The following is a 12,157-nucleotide window of genomic DNA, read 5'->3' as shown; positions in this document are numbered from 1 at the left end:
TGCAACCCTTGACTTAACTAAACACACATCTTTAGACTACAGCACAGTTAGGTACGCATTAAACAAAAACGAGCTACACTAATGATGATTTATATGCAGGACAACCTTCTATAAAGAATTTATCTTTGATTTCAGGGTAAGTTACAGTGTTGCCAAGTTAACCAAATAACCCACCGCGCTACCAAACCCCCCTACTGCAGCAGGGCGATGCAGACACAAAGCACTTCTCCGCAATTGTTTTAAGATCTCTTCTAAAATAGACCCAGTGGGTGCTCCTGAAAGGACATACTTGTCAGGAACTAAATGGAAAAGAGTCAGGCAGAGGCACCCACTGAAAGCAGCGCTCCTCTGGGCTGTTAAGAGCAGCACTAAGAGCACTGCGCAACGTGCACATGCACCGGGCTCTGCCCGCAGGCTTTACCGAAACGCTGAATGAGGAGGTGAGGGACACCTTCAGCTAGGAGACAGGGCACAGCACCTGCCTTCGGAGCCCCGTTTCTGTCCTCTGCCTGGCAGGGCTGCTCTCCTGGGGCCACTTGGGWGAGCCCTGCGGTGCCAGCCCAAACCAAACAGTCCATCACCCCAACTGCAACCAGGAGAGCAACAAGCATCTGAGAAGACAAGCCTCCAAGGCCAAGCAGTGGAGGCTGGGCTGGAGGGCCAGGGGTTAGCTTGTAGCTCTGTAATCCCAATTAAGCACAAAAAGAACCCGAGAAAGCCCGTGAAACGGCCACCCAACCCACTTACTGAGACCGAGGTCGGAGCTCGCGAGAACACAGCAGCCCCTAGAGAAACACTTGCTCCTCCTTGCAGAGGAGATTTTTTTCCTCCATTTCCAAGCTACAGAAACATTTTGTGTTCTGGTGGGGAGAAAAGGAGAAAAGCTTTAAGGAAAGCTAACACTTCCGGGGAAAATATTCAATTAATTAAAACCAGTTTTCTTCMACAGAAGTCTGGATGATGGGTTTTGACCAGTCCTGAGAATTAAGACCCTTTATCCCCTGATGAGCTGAGGCTCAGTAGGTAGACTCAGTCCATCTGCAGTAAGTACTACAGGAAAATTTGGGAAAGGAACAGAAAATTGGGTACACTAATGTGAGGACAAAATGCCAGGTTATACAGCCAGCTTCAAATATAGCCGGGATTTACCTCTGAGGAAAGCTGCAGTGCTTCCATAGACCTYTTCTTTTTGTAGGATGACAGGAGCAGAGCTATGCAGTACTCTGTCTGTACACCACTTGATCTTGCAAGTCACAAAGCATTTTTAGATGGAAAAAGAGCTATTAGGCCTCAGTACCACATCTCAGCTTTTTTCAAAATTCATGCCATTCACTCCAAACAGCAGGGAACCCCTCCTTCACTCCTTGTCTTCCTTGCCAAGTATTCGGACAGAATCAAAAGTTCACCAGAGGTCAAGAAGAAACCATGTTTTTGGCAACAGCAAAGCCAGTTTTAGCTCTAACACAAGAGCAAGTAAAAAATAAGCTTCAGGCAGATACTATATTTGTAATCCAACAGCAAAACATGTTTGCTTGTGTTGACTCTGCACTGTAACACAATTTATATGTTCTGTCTTTAGGGTAATTATTGCTTTAGAATGTTAAAAACGTTCCACTCTAATTAAATCACCATATTAAAAAATACTGCAACAGCAAACTTGAGAACAAGTCTAGGTTAAGATCATGCAAGTGCATGGATGCTCAGTTCACAAACTCGGTGCTGAAAAACCAGCTCCGCTCTTCAAACGAAGCCTAGGCCCAACTGCAAACTCCGCACTGCTCCCGTCCTGCTCAGGGCAGGACCAAGCGCATCCCCGGCGCAAACGGCCTCCGAGGCGAGGAGGMGGCTCGGGTAACAGCCGCGTTAGGACGCACGTCCGTCCCCAGAGCAGARCGCGCACCGAGCGCTCGCAGGGGGTCTGTCTGAAGGTGCCGGTAACGAGCACTTGGCGCGTGAGTTGGTCTCCACGTGKCACACTGCACAGGACGAGTCCTCTTTGGAGCAGCCGCTAAAGTACATGGGGTTTCTGAGCTCCCTTGGAAGTGGCCGGCGCAGCGTTCRGTAGAAATCGCCGCTTTAGAGACAGCACTGTCAGAGTCGACGCAGCACAGCAGACTGCCAAGGGACCAGCACAGCTAGTTTTAATGCTGAACGACTCCCCTGCACCCAGGTGGTCAGATGGCACCGGCGAGGCCCTGCACCACAGCAGAGAAGGGCTGCTGCAGACCATCTCAGTCCCGCCCGCAGCACGGCAATCCACCTTGTTCATCCGTACGGACGCAACTGCTTCCCAGAGGCGTGCTTTCGTCAGGCAGAGAGGGGCTGCCGAGGAACTCTGCACCCCCCGAGAACGAGCCTGGCCTTTTCCAAACACCAGCTGGCTTCCGTGCAGATCCTGCCACACAGGCTTTGAAACAGGCCTCTCTCCAAAGCAGATGCAGAGACTTCTCATCTGCTAAAATGCAGGGGATATGACTGCAATATTTCAAAACATCTCAAAACGCCAGAAAACTTCACAGAATCTAAGGCAGCAGTTTGCAGAACAGAGACCTCCCTTCCCGGGCAAGAGGCTGCTGCAGAGCAGAGCCGGCTGCCTGCGCGAGCCGAGACCACCACCCTGCAGCGCCGGCTGGGGCAGACCACCCTCCTGAGGCAAGCAGCTTGAYGCCGTACTTCACCTCGAGACTGGCAGAAGTGGGTCAGTGCTGGGGAGGAAGGGCACTACAAGCTAAAATCCTGACTGAGAGGAGGAAGTTGGCTCGCAGCCCCAGATCTACAAACTGTAACAGGATCTGTGCCGGTGCCAAAAAGGCCCAGCCTCTGTGCGACGGGGTTCCCCCGCCTGCCTGGTCAATCATTCAAAGCGACCGCCGCTCGTCACTTCGCGGCAGCACCGGCTCAGAGCCCGGCTGCGCACGGTGCTCCGCGGAGACGCCCCGAACGCACCGCGACCCAGCGGGCCACGAGCGGCCCAGCATTCGCGCAGCGCGAGCCTGCGCGGAAGGACCACGCAGCACAGACCGCTGCGGGCGCCGCCTCCAGCAGCTTGAGCCACCACAGTCCTCGGAGAAAACCCCTCGGCCCCCTCCAGGTGAAGCACTTTGCTCCGTAAGCTCCTTAGAAAGAAACATCCCTTCAAGACCGATTAAAGCGTATCGCCACTCCTGCTTGGTCAGCGCCCACAGCCGCCGCAGGGGCCCCAGGCTCGCACCCGCAGCGTGCTGCTTGCCCCACGCCTCGCGCAGGAGCCCCCGCGGCGCATCCCCACGGCAAGCGCAGCAGCACCGAGCCCCAGAGCAGCACCAGGACTTACTGACCTGTGAGCAAATATCACACACGGAGCACTCACTTTGGGCAAAATCCTTTAATTCTTTCTGGATCCCCCGGGGAAAGCAGTATTGATTGCTTTACTACCAGCTTACACACGCTGCGCAGGGCAGCCAGCGCTGCCATCAATACAGTCTCCGAGGAGGGAAGCGAAAGGTCACCCCGGTACACGGGGACAGATGCTGGCTAGCCTCTCCCAGCCCCGCTCCGCTTCTCGCACGCCCCAACACTGCTTCTGGGGCTCCGGCTCGCCCAGCAGAAGAGCACCAGCAGCCYCTCGTGCCCCCCGTCGAGCCGCCGTGCCCTGCAGCCTTGCCCCCCGCAGCCCTGCCGCGGGGCTCGCAGCACAGCGCAGCCGCCCGGACGCGGCGCTGCGCGGTGCCTGAGACCTCCCTGCCTGCCGGCRTTTGGCAGGCACGAGCCCAGCGCTGCGCACTGGCTCGCAGAGCCCAAAGCCCTTGGTGGCTCTCGTTGTCCTGGCTCCCCGCTGTCACCCCTTGCACTGAAAGGCTCAGGTGCTTTCTCAGSGGCCTTGGCTCTGTTGCCCGTGCAGCTAGCTGCCTCCTCCTGGGCAGCAGGGGCACACAGCATGCCCAGCACCCTGCCCAGCTGAGCACTGGCCTCAGTTCACCACTATTTTGCCCAATTCTACAAAGCAGCGAAACACCTAGAGCTGCAAAACCCCTGCAAAGAGACCAGCATCACCCTCCCCTCCCTCAGGTCTCTTGCACGCAAACCAAAGCGCAGCAACCTCAGTGCCGGCTGGGACACGCTGGCCTAAGAGCCAGACTAACGCAAGCAGATCATGCTGGCACTAGGAAAAGGTAGGAGGCCAAATGCCTTCCAGGTGCCTACCCAGGGAAGCAGCTCCTGGTGCCATTTTCACCAAGTTCCTTCCCACATAGCTGGAACAATACTAAAAGCTCACAAGAAAGCCTAGAATATTTAATTAGTATCACCCCGAAAACACTGAAAATTGGGTCTGACTACAGAAGAAAAGGGACTGAGAGCAGGGACAGACCATCTTCCAACTGTCCAAACTCCAGCTGTCACATACCCATCCAAGTGAGCTGGTCACAGGCACGTGGGAGAAACCAGAAAACAACACACTGCTTGTCCTGCTCACCAACACATCTGCAAGCCCCGTGATACACGCAGTGCTGGCCCCTCTCCGAGGAGGCCCCGAATGCAGCGCGCCTGCTCACACCACGTGGGTTTCCCCGGACGAAGGCGAAAGGCGGCCATCAGTAAACACCTCTGCTTTGGCGGCATAGGCACGGATGATAAACCAAAAAAGACCTCCGCAACAGCGAGTTTCACGCWTGGCAAAGCAAGTCAGATTTGCCAAGGGGACAGCAGCTCCTCTCTTACCTGGGATGATAGAAACGGTGTCTTTCTCCCAGGACACGACACTAACGTATTCCTGCACTGATGAAGGGATGAGGCACTTGAAAACAGCCACATTTCCACGCATCGACCTTTGGTCCTCCACCCGAACGGTGTACGGTTCCCTGAAAACTAGAGAGAAAAGCAGATGGTTGGTGGCATGACAGTGCTGAAAAAAAAAAAAAAAAACCTTCATTTTGCTTTAAGACCACATCTCCCAAACAAACAAACCCACCTAGCAACAAGCTGCTTCCATCCAAAGCACTTGCCCACCCCAGCATCAGCCAGGAATCAGGGACAGAGAAAACAAGTTGCAAGGCAGACGTTCATATCCTCTGCCCTGCTGACTGGGTGCCTCCTCCCTCCACAGGCACCTGGTCTGCTGCTGACTCCACAGACCCTGCAGGTCAGTGCTCGTCAGTCCTGCACCTTTCTGCGGGGAAGGCATCAGTTCTCCTACTGGCACCCTGGCCCTGCACTGGGGCTTGGAGAGCRGAGGCGATGCCTGGCCCAGCTCCTGCTGCTGGGTGCCTTGCAGCAGCCCCCAGCTTCACCAGAACTTGCCACGAAGGGCAGACTTGTGAAGCTGATGGGTTTATATTTACCAGAGCTGCTAAAGCAAAGGTTTGCAACACCCGGAGTTCAGTACAGCAGCCAAGGGCATTCAGTAGCTATAATACTCAAGCTCCTGTGAGCTCACCAGCTGTAAGCTGTGACCATACACCCCTATTAGAAACTCCACAGTGTCAAGGTACTTCCCAGTGCCCTAATGACTTGAGCAAAGCCCTCAGCAGCACTCACTAGACAAGCTGGATCTGCCCAAGCCTCTTCAGCAACAAAAAGATGCCACCACCCCCAATWGCCAATACAGGCACACCATAAACACCTAACATTGGAGTATAAAACCACAACGAGTGTATGCAGCTCCTTCCCRTGACAAGGATTCTGTCCTGGAGGACACAGGCACCTCTGCATCACTGCAATTAGAGACATGTGCTTGCTTGGTCATTTAATGACACCCCCTGGCCAGAACAAAAGCAGCTCAATAAATCCCAAGATAAAAATCTCAATTTTATAGCCCCAGAAGGAAGATGTTGCTTTTGCACTCTCCCACAGAGAGTGCATTTTGTACATCATAGAAACAAGCAAGCAGCAGGAGGGTCATGGTGTTTCCAACTTGATTTCCCTGGCTTTTGGGGCACACTGCTTTGCTGCAAGCACATCCCAGGCTCCATCTCTGCAGACCCCAGTGAAACTTTCCAGCAGGCTGTGCACAGCAGTAGACTGGTGAAGGAGACATTAAACACCCATAAAGCAATAAATGATGAGCTGTTGTAAGAGCTGCCCCACCTTAGCTGTTCCTGCATAAGCCACCTGTCAGCAGCTCAACCACCTTCTCACTGCTCAAAGCACCCCACAAACCCCACAACACTGAACACCAGCTGCTGCAGAGGCCCAGGGTGGCAAAGGCAATGAAAGAGGGTTTGGACAAGCTTTCAACTCAATGATTATTTATTCAGCACACCAGCTGGGCACTGAGCTCTGCTGCCAGAGGGCGTAGTGTCTGCCTGCACTGGACCGAACGTCCCTGCTGCAGAGGTGCTGGGAGGAGGGCTGGCAGAGCAAGGACGCAGGAGCAGCCTACAGCAGAAAGGGACTGCAGATCCAAAGCAGATTAGCCAGCAGAAGCCCCCTTAATCATATGGAGCAGGAGGTTTATTCACAGGCTTTAAAGGCCGGTGGGGACCACGATGACCATTCAAGTCAGGCTTCCTGCACAGTCTAGGCTCTGTATCCATCCCCTAGGCTATAGCAGACCCAGCGTGCAAGCACCCATGCTCTGCTCCTGTGGCCACCCAGGGCATCCTTCACCTGAAGCACAAGAGCTACTGCTACTCTGAACTGAGTCAGCTGCCACATGCTGGGGCTTCAACTGGTTCTTGCTGCCAGTTTAGAGTCATCTCTCAGTCATCACAAAGCTAATTTAAAAATCACAATTAGCATGCTTAAAACTTTCCATCGGCTAGACAAGACTGCTGTGCCATGTGCTCATTATCAGGTTTCTCCCAAGCTTGAGATTTTTTACAATTCCTATTTTTTTTAATTGGGTTTTTATTTATTTGCTTCCTTTGTGTACCTGAAATTGGCTTTACTTGGTTCCTTGCCATCATAAAGCACAGAGAATGACCAGGGCACAAGATAACAGRGTGGAAGAAGTGGGGGAAGGTTTCACAGCTGTTTCCAAATGCTATAAAGCCAAAGCTGTTCAAACTGCCACAGAGCCACCCTAGTGATCCTCCAAGAGCCCTGCATAAGGATCCCCCCGCTACATCCTCACATCTCCTGCTAACAGCACCTGCTAACAGGGCAGAGAAAGTTGGATGCCCCGCYAGGCACATCCACTCAAATCCCACTCACAGGAATGGTGCGTTAAACCCAGTGTTTGGGGAGGAGGTCCAGRTGTAGGACTCGACTCCGCCACTGACTTGCTGCATGATCTCTGAGAAGTCTACACGACCTGCGTTCCTCCAGGAGAAGACTGCAGTAAAGGCTGACCACCTGGCAGGAAGATAAGGACTGGAAGCAAGTTCTCTGCTGGAACACATCCAGAGCACAAACTTCCCAACCTCAACAGTAGCCACCACTGCTGCACGAGCCCTGGAAAACAGAGTCTGCTGCCCCGGGCACCGCCACTCACCACTGGAGCCTAGGGAGCAAATCAAGAGACCTTCTCTCTGCACCAAGAGGGTCACAACCTGCTGAAGGAGGCCCCACRCAAGAGCTGGCTGAGGGTCCTGCTGTACCCAAACAACACACACTGCCTGCTGCACATCCACAGTTATTACACCCCTACCTGCTGCTGTCCGTCCTCCCTGCTAGGCTGAGGTTTATAGCTAACCTGATAATGCTGGTAAATAATTCACTCTGGGGAGGAGGTTAATACCAATTTACTCTGCAGTACAAGGTATTAAAATAAAAAACCCTGTAGCCACTGCTGTCATGTTCCCTCTGCTAGCCCCACTTTTAATAGGTTACATAATGAAGCCATTCCTGGGCTATTAGCCCTACTCAGCCTGGTCAATAATTTACTATAATGGTTTTTGAAATCAGCTCTTTACCATATTCCTTTTCTTTTTTTGCTTAATAAGTCTTGGTGTGTTTGGGCTGGATGCTGCAATGGGAATAGACAAATTTTAAAAGGGCTGCAGGACACTGGTGCAGGGGGTCTCTCCACTAAGCAGAAGCGTGACCCAGGTCCTCATACAGCTATGAGGACAGCCCAAGTAGGGTTGGGTGCAACTGTATGGTCTGGAAAGGGGATGACCTGCCCTGCCCCAAGGCTGCGGCTGCACCATGGCCACCAGGCGCTAGCCGGAGGCAGCGAAGTGGCACGTCTCTTCCCCGCTGGTTGTCACTCCATAGCGCTCTCCCTGCCAGCACAGGGCCCGAATTGCAGCTCTCAGCTTGGGTAGGATGCAGTTTTGCAAACATGTATTGGCAGGCCATCTCCTGTTTATCCAACACCCTGCCCTTATGTTTGCTATCTGTCCACGCAGCAATCGATCCCCATGCAGTAGGCCAGAGTCCCAGTTCTGTGCTTCAGCAGCTCTCCTTACAAGCTCAGCAACAGTACCACTTAACCCAGCAGCACCTCCCAGCAGAGGCTGCGAGAGCCCACCAGGCTCAGGAGCAGAGCAGCTTGGCAGAGCAGCCCCTTGCGAACAAGCAGATATTCATCCTTGCTGCTCTTTGAAGCGCAGAAGGGTGGCAAAACACCTTGCCCAGGGCCACGCAGTTAGCAGCAGGACTCCTGGGTCCTTTTCTCAATTCAAAACACCCCAGCTCCTTCTGTCAGACAAGAGTACTGCTGTCCCGATGCCAAAATGTTATCAGTCAGCAGGATTACCGTCCCACGCCAGATATGCCAGGTGGACAGAGCCAAACGGGGTGTGCTGAACGGGCTAGCCAGCAGACTATGGAGAAGACTAGAGAACTGCCAGCACCCCTTCCAAGCCTCAGCACCCCCACAGAGGGCTCTTACCTGCTTTAACACGGATATTTGGGCTCCTGATTTTGCCTGCCGAGTTCTCTGCGGTGCAGAAGTAGTCGTTGTCGTGGATAAAGCTATTGAAGGCTGATGGCGAGAAGGGGTAGAGCTGCAAAGTCCCATTGGCATGGACATGCCGGATGTGGGGCACATCATAGATGTCGTCGCCTGTGGCAAGGTACCACCGAAGGACGGCGCTGGGTGACCCTGCTGCTGGGCAGGGGATCACCACCCCCACTGTGCTGGAGAAGGTAACCTGCTGGATAGAGTCGTTCACAAAGTAGAGGCTGGTTCCAACATCTTCAGCATGTGCTGTGGAGAAAGCAGAGGCCACAACAGCAGGGAGTTACTGCAAGCATCACTATTGCTCAGCTGCACAAGGGCCTCCCAGGGCTGCCCCAGGAGCTCAGCCCCTGGCCCTTGCACTTGACAGAGCAGAGCAAGGTAGCAGAGGAAGCATCAGTGCATGGACTGGAAGCATAAAGGCCACCTTCACAGGCCAGTGCCCTTGCCAGCAGCATGCATCTGCGATCACAACCACCCAACTGGACAAACAGGGGCCATGCAAGCAAGAAAGGGTGCCCACAGCAGGATGCCTCATGCCCAAGTGCCCCCAACGGCTTCCTCAGGGTCAGGAGCCCAAAGGAAGGGGCAGCATGAAGATGCCTCTACACGTGGGTGCTCCACACAATCAGCCCCAAACCCCTAGCATGGTGACCGGAGGAATGGATGAAACACCACCCTCSCAGTGCCCTGGGCTGTACGCACGCACGCAGCACAGTTCAACTGTGCCCCAGCACCAAAGGCCCAAGGGCACCCGTATGCTAGAAATGGCCTCCTCCGCGCAGCTCCGCACAGCAGCTGCCTGCGCTCAAACACAACAAACGCTTTCTCTGCTGCAAACCCGAACGTCCCACAGCCCAGAGCAGCAGCAGATGGCCAGCACCCTGATGCCTCATCAGCTCTCGAGCTCAGCTCCAGCCAGGCTGCAGTGCAAACTGCCCAGGGGCAATGCTGGCACTGCCTGGACCAAGCCGAGCTGGATGGAGCAGGGCAGACGTCCCTGCCCACCACCCCACCTCTCCCCCCGCACTGCAGCCACAGCCCGTCAGAGAGGGACAGGAAAGCTGTGGTCCGTGCTGCTCTCCGCTCCCGGAGTCAGAGGGAAGGGARAGCAGACGGAGAAATTCCCGTCTCACCACCACACACAGGAGCCTTGGCAGGTCCCAAAGGGCTGTCCCAACCGCAGCCGAACTACTGCGGCACGCTGCAGGGGAAGCCAGCATCAYCCTGCCCTAGCTACGGGCTGCTGCCTCGCTCCAGGCCACCCCGCACCGTCCAAGCAGAGGCGGGGAGAGGCAGCTCCGCAGGCCACGCTCCAGGCCAGAGATCACGGCTGCCTGGATGCCCAGGACAAGTCTTCTAGAGCAACTGCGACAGCTACAAAAACAGCACTTTCCTTCAATCAATGGGAAAAGAGCTTTTCACCCAACTCCTCCAGTCTCCTCTTCCCACTCCAGGGCCAGCTCCCTTCTCAACCAAAGCAAGCAAAATTTGCTATAAATGAGGATGATCCCCAGTCACTTAGATCCGGTTTTCTTTTTTTAGCCGCACTCTTTTCCAAGTGGGCGGAAGGACACTGATATAGAAAGCGGCCCTTGGCGGGGGTGTATTAATAGCTCTGGCTGAGAACACCACTTGTGGTGCCGCAGAGCCAATAAGCAAATAACTACTGTGCTGTTGGTTTAAAACGAGTCACGGGGGACACTCCCTGACCTCAATTTCTTTAACTTGGGGAGGAGGGGACAGGAGTGGGGGGGGAAAAAAAATATTCTCATCTGTATGAATATTCTTATCTTAGCTCCAAGCCGCCCCTTCAGGGAGCGTGCATCGTGGTTGCTCATTTGAGGAAAGGCTATTTAAGTGTTACTGGCCACAGCAACTTGCATCCCACTGCAAAGCTTCCTCCAGCGCCTACCTCCCCTGGAAAACACTTGTGTCTTCTTCATGGTGTTGGGAAGTGCCTTCCTCCCCCCRCCCAGCATCATGCTACCAGCTTGCTCCATGCCTTCCTCAACGAGGCCAGSAAGGGAAAGCCTGAAGCACCTCACTCCTTCCCAAAGTGGGGCCCAAGCACATCTGTTTTACACACAGCAAGACTGACGCAAGCTCCCCTGAGACAAGACACAAGAAGGGAAGCACCTGCCCTCCACACCAGCACGAAGCACCTCCCAGAGCTGGGAACAACTCCTGAGGCCTCGGCTTCAACTGCARACTAATTTCTCCCCTCACTGATCTTCTCCCAGCTGAAAATACCACCTCACACTCTTTACCACCTCTCACATCAAAAGCAAGAGGGTTCATTTCTTGTTCTCCATACATTCTCTGCCAAACTAGCACTGACGATAACAGCATTGCCTCCTTTGGCTACCGAGAGCCTCCTGTCCCACATCTACAGCCAGCTGGGCACAGCAAGCTGGGAGATGCAATGGGCTGGTTGACTAGTAAGGTCCAGCCTTCAGTGTCATCAGACACGAGACACAGTCATAGGTTAAGAAAGCATCTTTGCCTCTCGCCACACTCTAGTGCATTTGCTTTTCCGTGTCTACGCACAGTAGTAGACAAAGCCAATCATTTGTTTTCCTCCATTCCTGACCAATGCCAGAAGAATTACCAGAGGTGTAAAACCCTCCCACTGCCCCACATCCACCCTGCTTCCYGAGCAGCAATGCCAGGCTTGAAGAGCTACGGGGCCACCGCAYGGCCCTGCAGATGCTGTTTCATGACATCTCCAGGCTGGTTTGTCGTCACGGATCAGCATTTCCCCTTATCAGAGCAGCACAATGTTTGTTCCCCACATTCGAAAGAGCGAAGCGTACATTTACAATCAAACGAAGGAAAACAAAACGAGTGAAAGCAGCCCTGTGCTGCTCATGGTAATGTCTGCCACCGAAGCGAAGCACAAGATGGCTGGAGACGCACCAGATGGAGAAGAAGCAAGGCGCACCGGCGGAGCTGCCCTTCGCCGGAGCCACGTCCGCTGCGCGCGGGCTTTGGCTCAGGAGCACCACGCAGCCCCGGTACCCGTGCCGCACGTCGCACGCTCCCCCAGGCCTCATCCACCCCCGTGTCCTGTGCGGCAGGACCATGCCTTGGAGAAGGCTCCCACCACAATAACGGTCAGAGAGCAGCCACAACCTGACACGCAAATCTCTTATCTTCAGGCATCACTCAGGAAGGTTTAGAGACAGAAGGGTGAGGGGCTGGGATGAAGAGTGGAAAAATACCTCATAAACAGAGAAATTCAGATTACCCATAAAGCTTTTTCAGGTCAAAGGGGGAAACAGATTTTTAATAGAAGATGGAAGTTATGGGATTGGCAATAGTTATGTGACA

General features: G+C 54.0%; 1 protein-coding gene across 1 annotated transcript in view; it reads right to left on the bottom strand.

The window, feature by feature from the left end:
• The window catches only part of DSCAML1 (DS cell adhesion molecule like 1), an 83,075-nt gene extending 72,305 nt beyond the window's left edge, over nt 1-10,770 (bottom strand). Inside the window, 3 exon segments of the mRNA XM_085303157.1 lie at nt 4,699-4,845; nt 8,756-9,073; nt 10,740-10,770. Of these exon segments, the coding sequence (XP_085159283.1) occupies nt 4,699-4,845; nt 8,756-9,073; nt 10,740-10,770 (496 nt within the window).
• Nucleotides 10,771-12,157: the final 1,387 nt, after the last annotated feature.

Source organism: Rhea americana, unplaced genomic scaffold (assembly GCF_003343005.1).
Source record: "Rhea americana isolate MKP2758 unplaced genomic scaffold, rheAme1 scaffold_197, whole genome shotgun sequence".
Taxonomy (NCBI): domain Eukaryota; kingdom Metazoa; phylum Chordata; class Aves; order Rheiformes; family Rheidae; genus Rhea; species Rhea americana.
Note: the sequence above shows the minus strand (reverse complement) of the source record. Positions and strands in the feature narration are given on the sequence as shown.